Source organism: Nicotiana sylvestris, chromosome 5 (assembly GCF_000393655.2).
Source record: "Nicotiana sylvestris chromosome 5, ASM39365v2, whole genome shotgun sequence".
Taxonomy (NCBI): Eukaryota; Viridiplantae; Streptophyta; class Magnoliopsida; order Solanales; family Solanaceae; genus Nicotiana; species Nicotiana sylvestris.
In genome coordinates this window covers 12339090-12352986 of record NC_091061.1, presented here as the reverse complement: position 1 = coordinate 12352986, position 13897 = coordinate 12339090, and the positions used below count along the sequence as shown (strand labels likewise).

Genomic DNA, 13897 nt, shown 5'->3' with positions numbered 1-13897 from the left:
ACCCCTATCTTGGACAGGTAGACATGTTGTTTCTGATAGACCTTCGGCTAAAGAAAAAATAAAAAAAAATACTGATAGCAAGTAATAACTAGGGGTGTTCAAAACCGAACCGAAACCGAAGCTTAATGGCCTATTGGTATCGGGTTAACGGTTAATGGACGGGGAACAGATTAAATTTTTTTTATTAACGACTTATCGATTTGGGGGAAGATTATTCAATTTTCTTAACGGATAATCCGTTAACCCGTTAAGTATGTATATATATATATATATATATATATAATACATAGTGATTCTTCTGCCAAATTCAGTCTCTTTGATAGTCCTAGATTAAAGTCTAGAGCTATGAACTAATCATCATAACTCATTGGTGACATTCATAATCCCCATACTTCGGTATAACTTCCGGTGTATTTGCTTATTTTCTATTAAGTCTAACTGGATTTTATATTAAAATACACAACAATGGAAATATATAGTAGTGCTAACTTCTGAAGTAAGCATATGAGGCTACTATAACTTGTCTTTCATGTACTGCATTTTCTAGGATTAAATTAGAATCTATATGTGTCTCTAAGACTCTAATGGTGATGTATACAACACAATAAAATACTCATCTCTCTATTCTAGGCGTTAACAGTGGGCATATGTTAGGCGTTAACAATAGGCGTTAATGTAGTCTGCTTTGAGATGCAATGCACTCAATATAGATTAATGCACGCAATATAGATTGAATTAGGTCGATAAACCGTCCGATAACCGCCCAATAAGAGCTAAACCGATACCAATCCGCACGATCTTATCGAATGGCTAGCGGATTAATACATTTAAAAGCCGGTAACCAATAAGCCAAACCGTTAAGAGTAAATAACCGCCCAATCCGCCCGATAAGCAGCCCTAGTAATAACAGTACAAGATACTTAGCTAGCTTTTGGCCATAGATCTCAAATTTGTTTTGAAAAATTTGATTTGGGTGAAGTTTGGTTTGAAGATGAAAATGTGTTTGGACATCAGTTTTCAAAACATATTTCACTTTTTTTTTTTTGAAAAAAACATGAAACATGACTTATACCACAAGTTCTAAAAACTATCATAAATACCCAACAATACCTTCATCAATAACATTCATTATATTATCGCAAACCATAGTCCTGAACATAAATAAATTTGGTACAAAATTATCATTTTTATATTAAACTACATAATACACTGTCAGATGACCGAGTGACGAAACAATATTGTTACAAAATAATAAATGGTGGGCTCTTTTAAGAAATACAAAAGTATGAGGAAATTTTTATATAATGTAATAGTAATATTTTGGACCAAAACCAGCTCTTGAGTTGGTTTTAGGATTTAGGTTTTTGAAATTTGCCAAAACATTTGATAAAATTTATGAACAAACATGTATTTATCAAAAAAAAAAATCTCAAATATAATTTGACAAAATTTATGACCAAACGGATCCTTAGAAAACTAAGACTAAGATACCAGGACACCAAGACGGGTCCATTGATATTATTGAACATAAAATATCCAACTGAATTCTCATATCAAAGTTGTCATTTGCTTACATAGGAAAAAGTATTATTTCAATATTGAAAAAAAAGCTATTAGAGACGTTACATAAATGTGACATCGTTATCAAGTGAAAATTAAAATATCCAATTCAAGATTCTCGAATGAAGAAACTAGGTTTTCAACATAAATTTTAGCCCCCAGTAATTTGTTAGATCATACCAGCTACTTCATTTGATTAATTGGACGTATATAAATATTTAAATAGAAAGTTAAGGTATTTGACCAAATTAAATTTTTAAAAGAATTACGTATTTCGTAATAACAACAACAACAAACTCAGTAGTTTTTCACAAGTGGTCCGGGAGAGTAAGATATATGCAACCTTACCCTATTCCTGAAAGGGCAGAGAAGCGGTTTCCGATAGACTCTCGGCTAGAGAACGACTGAAAAAGAAAAGGTAATTACAACGAGTAGTAATAACAACAAGATAAAAAAAGATCGGATCTAAGAATGTAGTTAAACTCTAAATAGTAATAACAATCTATGAACACAAAGATATATACTAACACTAATGCTAGCGAACTGAGTAAGATAAAGAAAAACGTTTGACTACCTACGAATCTTCTACGCTAATCTTTGACCTCTACGCCCTAATCAGTAGCAATAGCATGAACTATTTTTTTGGTGTAGAGAGAAGATAAAATTTGGTGTAATAGTAATATTTATCAAATGAATCTTTATATGTCTTCTTGCATTTGAAATTTATATAATACTTTTTAGAAAGATCGCTATCTTGTTGTCTTAAATGTACCTCTCGAAATTTTTTTGATACCAACAATGCACAAATAAGCAATTTTTTTTTCCTCCATAGTTGTCCCGTAATCTCCTTTTATAAAGACAAGAATATTTTTTTTTGAAATTTGTAATTTTGAATCTACTATGATATTTTTGTTGTTATAAATATATGTCATTAAAGATAAAAAGTAAAATTTATTATCTACAGAAAAACACTGTCTTTTTTCCGAATAATTAACAAGTTGTTTGGATGGTTGTTACCTATTGTATTGTATAATATTATTTAAATACAATGTTTGTTTTGATTGCTGTTTAAATTTTATTGTATTGTATTGTTAAATTCGCCGTTACGTAACAACAAAAAATGCCACTTTATATAATGATCAATTTGGTGTGATCGTGTCATTATCTTCATAGGCGGAGCCAGAATTTTAAACTTATAGGTTCTGAATTTTGGGACCACGACTTCAAATGTTAATGATGAGGTTCTAGATTTAATATTTATACATATTTCATGAATCCAAAACATCAATTATACTGTTTTAGCAAAAGCTACTAGGTTCAACCGAACCCGTAAAGAGGCTTGTGCCTCCGCCACCGATTATCTTGTCTACGTATTTTTCTTATCTTGGCCTTTATTATTATTAAATAATTCTCTATCCTACCTTTTTATATAATAATTTTACTATGTATTTTCTTTATAATAGTGTAAGTGCTGGTACGTGACATGACATCATAAAAAACTACAAACGATATAATTTATCTAAACACCATATTAATAAAAAATACAGTATAATATAATACTATCCAATAATACATTATCAAACGACGCCTAACAACATTCAAACACGCTGTAAAAAAGTGAATCAGTAAAAATGTAGTCCCCGCCACGTCATGAACTTCCTTAAATCCGAGTCTCTTTCGTTATGAGTCATAACCGCCTCTCACTGCAACATCTCTCCCCTGCGTATCTATCTTTATTAATTAAAGCGTTAACCTAACTCTTACTATTTCTCATTTTCTTCTCTTCAATTTCAAATTCTGATCATTTTACTACTAGTACTAAATGCGATTATCAATTGTCTGAATTAAAGAATTATAGAGTTGAGAAACAAACGAAATGGAAAACGGAAAAGTAGAGAACGGGGGAGTTTGCTCATCGGAATCCATTAACGGCGGCGAAGATATCTTCAGTTGCCAAAATTCCGATGCTGATCATCTTGTTATTATGGTCCACGGTATTCTCGGAAGGTGCGTTTTGTGTGTGTGTGTGCGCGCGCGCGCGCGCTACAGTTACAAACTTACAGTATATTATGCTATCATTTTCTATTCGTTCTGCGGAATATTGAAGTTGAAGCAATTATCTGTTTATGAAATTGAAGTGTTACAATTTAATTAGAAGGGAAAAAATTGGAGAATTTTATCTTACTTCCTAGTTGTTAGTGATTTGAGATTCTTATATATAGTCCCCTGATATTTTAGGTTCTCTAGTCCTGCCAATATTATAAGTAGTTCGTATGGAAATGAAGGATATTTGTTTAGATTTTGCTTATATTTGTTATTTTACATGTTCCTTTGTTTACTTGGAGTATCTATGCTTCGAGTGGCTTTTAATAGAGGCGGATCCAGGATAGGGAACTTTTTGCGTTTTGGATTCTAGGACAACGACCTCAAGAGCTAGTATAATACAAGGTTTGAGCTAAAGTTACAGTGCTACATCCGCCCTGGCTTTCATTGCTTCATTATCTGGGACGTATTCAAAACCTATTTAGCATAATTGAATGACTAGGTCAGATTCATCTATTCTACTTTTCGCCACCATACTGAATGTTTCTTGAGTAGGTAGATCACGAAAATTTCCACTTCTCCATGCCAATAAACAAGTTGCTCTTAGACTGCATTCTGTATTGAATAGTTTATTTGCTTTGGGTACCTTCACTTGAAATGCGTAGCTGTGCCGCCATGGAACGATCTTCTATTGGAGTAATGATAAAAAGAAATTATGAAAAGGAATTAATTCCTTCTCTAGTTTTTACTTTAGCTGAAAGCAAAGGTACTTATAGTTCGGTATTGTAATGGATGTATTTCAACAGCGCCACAGACTGGAAGTTTGGTGCTGAGCAGTTTGTTCGGATGCTTCCTGACAAAGTTTTTGTTCATTGTAAGTTCATCTATTCCGAGTGGTATTTCTAATTTCATATGCTTGTGTTTCTGTACATTGCTCTTCCTCCACCCTTCATCCCTTTGCACTTACCATTTTGTTGCTTTTGCAATAAATCTCATATATCCTTTTTGTTATTCTCTGCCTGTCACTTTGATAGTTCTGATATTTGGTCTCACTCTTTGTCCTTAATGTGATCTGTTCCGGGTGCAAGTAAACCACATGCAAATTGAGAACAAACTATAAGGGTTAAGTGATCATCCTGGCAGGAACTGCATTTTCTAATATATTCCCGTTGATTCTACTTCAGCACATTTTCATTGCACATTAGATTGTAGACTGAGGTTATTTTGTTCTTAGTGATAAGCCAAAGTTATCCATCTGAAATCTTGCTCTTTGTACAAAAATTGAAATATCATATATGCTGCTCAATATAACCGTTTAGTAATCATTGACTTGCCTAGTTGGAACTTATTTCTTGAACTTAGTTGTGGTTCATTAGCTTAAGTTGTTATCAATTAGACGTTGTTGTTGTGCACCTCTAATTTTGGCTTCTAATTCTTGAAAGAGATTTTTATTTTTCCTAAGCCGATGGTCTTCTGGAAACAACCTCTCTGCCTTCTTGAAGGTCGGGGTAAGGTCTGCGTACATCCTACCCTCCCCAAACCCCACTTGTGGGATTACGCTTGGTTTGTTGTTGTTGTAATTCTTGAAAGTATTGTTCATGTTGAATTCATGCATTTTTCTAGATCATATCATCTAAAAGTATAAGTTACTAGAGAGGAAACACTTCTATTGATTTAGTTCAGGTTGTATAACATGTTGCCTCACTTGGCCAAGTACATATAAATATTTTGTTGGTGAGTGGAGGTGAGGCTTGAATTCAAAACCTTTGCTTTCTTTATTATCTTTATCGGAGTGTATGAACTGGCCCATCTAGAAGTATAAATTTTTAGAGAAGGGGATACTTTATTTTAGTTCTGCATGGTGTCTCTTATGTAGAAACTTTCATTTGAGTAAATCAATGCAATATGATACCACAAATGAGTCATGGTTGTTAAAATTTACCAAGGGCACATGTATATAATAGCAGGTAACCACTTTTGCTCATTTCTTGTGCTCGTCCACAGGGTATTGGATTCAAAATCCTTTTTAGTTCTTACTTACAAGTATTCTATATTCATTAATAAGATGGTAAAAATCATTGTGTGATCAAGGGTGTGGCCTAGTGGTCAACAAAGTGGGTTGAGATGAGGTCTCAGTTCAAATCCCAACGGAGACAAAAACATTTGGTGGTTTTTTTCTCATCCGTCTAGGCGTTAGTGGACAGAATTATTCGGTACCTGTGTTGGCGGGAGGTAGCAGGTACCTCGTGGAATCAATCGAGGTGGGCGCAAGCTGGTTCGGACACCATGGTTATCCCAAAAAAAAAAAGAAGAAGAAGAGAAAACAGAAAAAGATGGTGTTAGTCATTGTTTATGGGGATGGACGCTGCTAAGTTTTCATTATTTACTTCCCCCTCCCTTTTCTTATTAAGGGTGGGCAACTGTGTTCACTGAATTCTTCTAGTGAAATTGCCAACTCTTTCTCATTTTGTGTAGTTTCATGGATAAGTAATAACAGTCAACTTCAGGTAATAGTCAGCTCTGAATGGAGTTCCCAGCTTCTTTGTCCCAATTTCTTAGTTGAGCTTTCTTATGTTAATAGATAGCTATAATGATTCAAAGCAGATTTCGTTGTGGAATGTACTCTGTAATTTTGCGCTGTGTTGTATCTTCTTCATTTTAGCTGAGAGTGAGCTACTTGCAAGATTGTATGGACATTTGTAGCATATCTTGCTTCAGTTGATACTTGCATGTTGCATCCAATCTACGATGACTACTGGATATAAGTGCACAAAATGGAATACCAAAAGGAGGACTACTGAAAATGATTTGCTCTGCAGGTAGTGAACGCAATATGGCAAAATTAACATTGGATGGTGTGGATGTAATGGGTGAGAGATTGGCTGAGGAGGTTAATTTCTTCTGATACTATTCATTCTTCTTTTTGATTCTTTTCGCTTCAGCACAATCCTTTTTCTAATATGTGTTCTAGTGCTTGGTATGCTTACCAGATCTACTAACGATGTGGAAATGAATTTAGGTTCTTGAAGTGATCAAGAGAAATCCAGGTCTAAAGAAAATTTCTTTTGTTTCCCATTCGGTTGGAGGGTTGGTGGCAAGATATGCCATTGGGAAATTGTATAGACCTCCTAGAATGGAGAATGTGGCGGATTTATTGGCCAATGCATGTGTAGAAGGGTCAAAGGGCACGATAGCTGGTTTGCAACCAATAAATTTTGTCACTGTTGCCACACCTCATCTTGGATCTAGGGGTAACAAGCAGGTACAAGTGTAATTATTGAAATCTTACCAAATACTTAAAAGTAATATTCTTGTCATTGACGAAAATGGATTATTATCTTCATTCGATATGCTTGTCTCCTTGTTTGATAGATGACGCTTAGGAGCAGATAGATATGGACTCCCTCTCCCATATTTAGATGCTGTTAGAGACCAGGTAGTTTTAAGGGTCATTTGGCATGCCGATATAACTTTTCCTTCAGATCGGATTGTAACGGGGTTGTATTTCTATCCACCATTATCCCATGATTGGTGTCTTGGATATGCGATGGGATATCCTGTTGTTTATCAGGTCTAGTTAGGAAGAGTATTCATCACCAAATACCCGTATACAAGATTAAAATTATAGTTTTCTTTTGTGGTTTTGCCTGTACTGGTTTCTGGGAAAAAAAAGGAATGGTCAATGGTGGTTCTAATTTCAAAATTATGTCAAGCTTTTCTGACCAGTTAGTGCGATCTTCATGCAAAAACCATTGAGATCTGGAGAAGTTACTGCACAATAGGATATTTTTGTGTTATAGCAACAAAGACCAGATAAAATGCACCAAAAAAAAATGGCCAGGGGGAAGAAGAGCGTATGATGTTTGGGGAATCCTTTTGAAGGAGATCAAAGTGGGGTGAGGTGGGTTGAGGGAGATGATGCAGGTGAGGTAGTTGCCAAAGCCAGGGGGAGTGCCATTAGAGGGGCTTGAAGAGCATATGGACATGATTGAACAGAAGCAGAAGAAGAGCCATGAATTAGGAGTTCAATTTTCCAATTTATATTTGAGGGGGCCGAAAGTCTTTTTACCATGCTTAAATAGTGGGAGTGTATACCTTTATTAGAACTCCATCACTGGAAAATTTTATCTCCCTTCAAGTTGATAGCTCGCGTGACACATGATCTATTCCAAGGGTGGTAAATGGTATACAGTATGAAAAGGTTTTTTTATTGCCACATCTTATCATATCATATATCTGCATACTGAAGAACCTCTCAGATCTTGTCGTAATGGTCGCTCTTTAGTAACCTTGAAAGTTGCTCATGTTTGTCTGCGTACATTGTGATTTAGGTTTCTTTAGGAGGTTTCTGAGCTTTTAAAAGCATCAAAGATTCCAGATTAACCCTTTAATCTTGGCACTTACTGGTAAAAATCAATGTTCTGCCACAGTGAAGCTTCTTCAAGAAGCGTCAATTCAGTGAAGGCTCTGAATCTTACGTATTCGGTTTGTCTACTTGCCTATAGCTTCGAATCAGTTGTTTGGACGTGGTAGTGTTTAGTCGTACATATATTTTGATCCCAGATTAATGCTGCATTACCGTGGAAATGGAAATGCTCCTTTATCTGACTATCCTGAAGGATCAAGGCGATTGCTAATCTTCGGCATATTCCTTTTGTTGCCTAGATCTTGATGAATGTCAAATTGTAGTTCCTGTTTTATCAAGTGTGTGCATTCATGATTCATGTTTGTAAGATTTTGAGGTTTCTTCTAGGTCTATCTTATAAGATATGCTATGTCAGCTGTTGAACCTTTTGGTAATATTAATTCTTTAAGGTATTGTCAGGTACCATTTCTTTTTGGTGTAACTGCCCTAGAGAAAGTTGCTTTTCATGTAATTCATTTGATATTCAAAAGAACAGGGCAGCACCTTTTTCTTTGTGATAATGATGAAGGGAAGCCTCCATTACTTAAACGCATGGTGGAAGATGACGATGAACTACGCTTCATGTACGTTACAGAGATTAATATAGTACATATAGGATTGATTGGTCCTGTATTTATTGGGAACCTGTAGTAAATACCGTATATGATGTTAATTAGTTGAAAAATCCATGTATACAGGTCTGCATTGCGTTCATTCAAGCGCCGAGTTGCATATTCAAATGTTGGCTATGACCGTATCCTGATTGCATGTTGAATCACACATTCAGCATTTATGATACCCTAACTTCTGAAGATAGATTTCTTTAACGATAGTTGTTTAGATATTGTTGGTTGGAGAACATCATCTATTAGACGTAATAATGAACTCCCCAAGGTACATTCTTCCTACGATATGTCTTTTAGCTTCCACCTTTTAGATCTTATGTGGAAAATCATTTTGGTGCTTGTAGTGGGAAGACTCCTTGAGTGAAAAGTATCCTCACATTGTCTATGAAGAACATTGCAAGGCATGTGATGGTGAGCAGGGTGAATCCGTTGTGAAGGAAGATGATTCTTTGGACAAGGCGGAAGGTTTGTAGTTCTTTTCTTATGACAAGAAGTTGGCTTTATGTCAAATCATTTCTTGGTTTTGTTAGTTCGATCCTCCTTCACATTCTGGGGGCCTCTGATACATTCTGTAATGCTGCTCCATCATACATGCATGATTACGTACCGCTGTTAAAAGAAATAACCAATGTGTTGATCCTAAAATGTTATGCTATTTGGTTGGTAAAATGGAGATGGTATTAGGTTCTCCCCTGACTCATATGGATCCTTCTTTTTCCTTAGCAAATCTGTATCGAGCTGAAACAGGTGGGCATTGTTTGAGTATTTCATTAGAATACTTCAAAATACGCTAAAAATTATAAAGAAAGCTTCATGTACTCATAGCGGATACTTACACCACGTGTATTGAACATGTAGCCCCTAAACAAATGCATGTAGCATAGGCCCTCATCCTTTTTAGACATGGCAAAATTCTGAACTTGCCCTATGCTATTTGGTCTGAGTGTTTTTTTCTTGCAACTGTATTTTGTTTTAGTCCACTAGAGATTTTGATTTTGGGATCCGAGTTTCTTGCCCTATGCTATGCGTGTGCGTGTGTGTGTGTGTTCCTCTCTTGGCTTCTAGATATTGCAGAGTTCATGCTTTGGACAATTATGCAGAGGAATTGGTGACTGGTTTGTCTAGAGTGTCATGGGACAAAGTAGATGTTAGCTTTCACAAGAGCAGGCGTAAATTTGCTGCTCACAGTGTTATTCAGGTCCCTCTCTCTTTCTCTCCTGACTACAAATACTTAACGACATGATTGCCCAGAGAATTTATAGATATTTGCTGGTTCTCCTGGAATCACAGCCGAGTCACATTTAATTTACGTTGGTGTAGGAATTATGCATTATTTTTGTACAATATGTAAAAAATAAAGCTTCTTTCATCTCCCTCACAGATTTAAGACTGAAAAAGCACTTATGAGACTCATATCTTTGTCCTGTATGTTCATGTTTTTTATTCTGTTACTTGCTTATTTTATAGCCTCAAAAAGTAGTGAGTAAAGGTTTAGTTTATCCAGCTTGACCAAGGTTTAGGTTATGGCGAGAAACTGCAATCACCCACAATTTATCTTTTGAAAAATGGGCATATCCATTTTTATATGTCCTAACCCTCTTGGATACATCATAAGAGTATTGCACTTCCTATTTGACCTCGCATTACTAGAAAAATGAAAAAGAGAGATTTTGGCTTGAACCATGTCTATTTCTGGACCTCTTGCCACTTTAGACATGCAGATGACATTTAGAGGAGTGCCTGGTGCTAAAAAATGAAACAATAATGTAGCCCAAGTAGTAGTGGTGGGAAGAGCCAGTGTTAGACATTGACATCCTTGGAGCATGCTATATACTTTATGCGATTCTATCGTCCCTTTGTTTGAATTTATAAGCCAGCTGGGAGAAAGGCATCACAATTTAAAGCACTAATTATGAAAGGAAGAGAATTATAATTTCCACTCCATTTTGGTACATAAAGTCGAAAAAATAGTGAAAGTCAAAAAGGAGTATACCTTTCTCTTGAGCTTTTATTTCTCTTCCCAAAACAAGGACAAATCTTAATGTATGCTTCCATTTTTTTCTTATAACCAGACAAACAGAAGTTGCAATGTGTCTCACTCTCTTTGATTTTCTCTCTTCTTTATGTTCTCTTCCCAATAGTTTCCAAAGAATGGGTTGGTCATCTTTGTTGCTCACTAAAGGGGTTGAATGTGCCATTCACTTACTACACCCTGAAACTAGATTTGGTTTGTCATTCACTTAATAAACCCTGTAATACATGCAGTTTCTCATTCGCTTCATAAACCCTGTAACTACATGCAATTTGTCATTCAATTGATAAACCCTGTGACTAAATGCAATTAAAAGTATATAGAGTAAACTGTAAAAATGCAACTCAATAAGATTAAAGCTTTTTCACGTTTTCACCCTTAGTTAAATGTGGTGTGGGCTTAAGACTGTAATGCTCATTGGATGTTTACAGGTGAAGGATCAATATATGCATGCCGAAGGTGCTGATGTTATACAACATATGATTGATAATTTTATCGTATAGAAGCCAAATCAAATCTGAAATATTCAAGGTGATCTAAGATTTGCATCTATAGTCTCTTATATCCGTTTCTTTCCTAGATGTCCTGCATAGGAGGCCTGTTGTGGTATGCTGACAAGTAATTTGAATTTCTCATCTTTGATTGCAGGTAGTATTCTCTTGGATCTCATTATAACCATTTTTCTGAATTGTAAACAAGAAACAATTATGAGGAACTTTGTTGACTCATTGTGCTCTAGGGGAACATGGTTCCATGTATAAATGAAAAAAATATTATTTTCTCAAAACTATTTCCACTTTCCTATACTTGAGGTTGGAGTTTATCTTCCAACCAAATGGTCACATATCTGATATCGCCCTTTCCATGGAAGACAAAAATTTGTAGAGGGGGGAAACTTCACTAGGACAAAACACAATACTAGAGTTCTGTGGTAGCAGTGGCCACAGATCCTGGCACAATGTTCTTTATATATTTTCGTAGTATTCTAGGTAGTATTGCATGTAATGTAGGCTTAGCCATTTTAGAAACATCAATGAAAATATTACCTGAAAGGTATTTGTAATCTCTGTTTTAAAAGGCAGAATTGGGACTCGCCCGGGCTTGCCCCAGGGCAGAGCACTCGTAAAACGCCCCCGGATTTATGTGTGGGGCTTAGTTCCGTGAGACTTACGCCTCGGCCGTCGGGGCTTATGCCCCGAACACACTCGATGCCCAGTGTACTGGGCTCGCCAAATAGAACTTTATGCAATTGTTTGAGTTGTAACGATGTTGCAGTTAATTTACATATTATGATATATGTCATACTTTTCGTATTATTCATAGTTGAATTATAATTCATAAATATTTTAAATAGATTATTTTTTATAATTTTGTAATTTTAATGTAATTTTATAATTATTTTATATTTTATACTATCTTAAAATTAATAAAATTTAAAGATCCGTGAGACTTACATCCCATGTCTCAGGGTAAAACGCCTTGCCTCGTCAGAGGTAAAACGCCTCGCCTCGCCTCACGCCCCCGCCCCGCCTTTCAAAACATTGTTTGTAATTGTAACGTTGTCGTTCTCTATCAATTAACTTCAGAGAATCTTATTCACTCCTTTCATAATGATCAGGTTTGTATCATCGACTTCCCTTTTTGGGAAATTGAAGTCAACAAAAAGACTGGTAAGATGTATTTATAATTTTTTTTGGAATTTTTATATTTCATGTATTTCATTATATTCACCGTCTTGCTATATTCCATAAATGTATTAATATAATTTTTTTAATTAATATAATTTATGTATTCAGATGTATATATGTATTCAAATGCATCTGCAGTATATATTCATATGTTTTTGCACTATAGATGACCTACTATACTTCATGTATTCAATGTATTTTTATGTATTTAACTATATTCAATGTAATCATATAATCTCTCTGAATATTGTTATGTTTTTAGGGTATTTTTCGATTGAGAATCTTTTTATAACTGAAAATACAAAATTTGTATGTTATAATTGAGTTTGTTGAGTTGTATTAGGAGTCTATTATGTTAATTGATTCACTTTCCGTTTAAAAACAGTTGTAATATAATATACTGGTCCAGCATAATATGCTGGAAGTTCATACACAGGTGCTCCAATCTCCAGTATATTATGCTGGAACTTTTCGCGTGTTGGAGTTCCAGCATAATATGCTGGAAGTTCATATATAGGTGCACCGATCGCCAGTATATTATGCTGGAACTTTCTGTGTTGTAGCAAAATAGTGGCTATTTTTCAATGACTTTGTAAACACTGGAAATTTTTAAATGACCAGTTCGAAAACTGGTTAGTCCGTGCTATTTTTACCTATTTTGAAGTTTAGGAAATAGCATTAGATAATCTATTTCTTTAATTTATTCATTTTGATAAGTAATAACGTTAGGCTGTCTTTAAGATAGTACCTTTACTAGCACTCGATTATGGCGAAGTGATTTCAGAATCTGCTAGGGATATATGGCTTATACAAAGATGAAGAGAAAGGTTGAGAAAATTACTCCATGTATTTTATCTAGTTAAAGCCAAACTTCTCTCATAACTCAGCAGTGTAAACTTACTCATATTTCGGTTCTAAGCCCGGGTAAAAGAGAAGGGTTGCAGCGGACTAGCAATCGGCATGAAATTAGTCGATCCATGATGAATCCTCGCAATACAAAATATATCATTGGAGCATGTTCTCCAAGGCGTGTGTCTCATCGACACTAGAAATGAACTTAAATGGAGTGGCATGATCAATGAGAATTCATATAGTTGACCTTAACTTGAGTTTGAGATTAAATAATTGTAGTTGCGAAGAGAAAACCTCTTTGATGGTTTTAGGGGAAGCTGTGAGATAATTGATAGGATGCTTGCCGGCAAGGAGTTGGACCAACATTGCAATCAATTAGGTTTAATACGGTAAAAATAACACGGGCTATCCAGTTTTCGGGCTGGTCATTCAAAAATAGCCAGCGTTTGCAATGTCATTGAAAAGTAGTCACTATTTTGCTGCAACATGGAAAGTTCTAGCATAATATACTGGAGATCGGTGCACATGTGTATGAACTTCCAGCATATTATGCTGGACCCGTATATTATACTGGAACTCCAATATATTATGCTGGAAGTCCAATATATTATGCTGGAGTTCCAGTGTACTTATGCTGGAACTCTAGTATATTATGCTGGAGTATTTTCTGGATTTTGAACAATATTTTCGT

At 35.2% G+C, this 13897-nt stretch overlaps 1 protein-coding gene across 2 annotated transcripts; it reads left to right on the top strand.

The window, feature by feature from the left end:
* The first annotated feature begins 3244 nt into the window (after positions 1-3244).
* Positions 3245-12599, top strand: LOC104219234 (lipid droplet phospholipase 1-like). Of its 2 annotated transcripts, XR_011407506.1 has the most exons (12): positions 3256-3567; positions 4410-4477; positions 6423-6493; positions 6623-6865; positions 8429-8592; positions 8707-8762; positions 8850-8902; positions 8979-9099; positions 9735-9832; positions 11098-11197; positions 12285-12336; positions 12463-12599. XR_011407506.1 is itself a non-coding variant. In XM_009769874.2 (11 exons), exons 1-10 carry the CDS (start codon positions 3437-3439, stop codon positions 11167-11169), a joined length of 1077 nt encoding a protein of 358 aa, XP_009768176.1. In that variant the 5' UTR covers positions 3245-3436; the 3' UTR covers positions 11170-11197; positions 11315-11472. The 2 variants fall into 2 exon arrangements, 1 of the variants encoding a protein (XP_009768176.1); XM_009769874.2 differs by lacking the exons at positions 12285-12336; positions 12463-12599 and adding an exon at positions 11315-11472 and having other exon boundaries at positions 3245-3567.
* Positions 12600-13897: the final 1298 nt, after the last annotated feature.

Bases quoted from the DNA above. Each gene is read 5' to 3' on its own strand.
- LOC104219234 (XM_009769874.2), top strand. From the start codon at position 3,437: ATGGAAAACGGAAAAGTAGAGAACGGGGGAGTTTGCTCATCGGAATCC. The intron at 3,568-4,409 runs GTGCGTTTTGTG...GTATTTCAACAG, and splicing joins GTCCACGGTATTCTCGGAAG to CGCCACAGACTGGAAGTTTG. The intron at 8,903-8,978 runs GTACATTCTTCC...TGGTGCTTGTAG, and splicing joins GTAATAATGAACTCCCCAAG to TGGGAAGACTCCTTGAGTGA.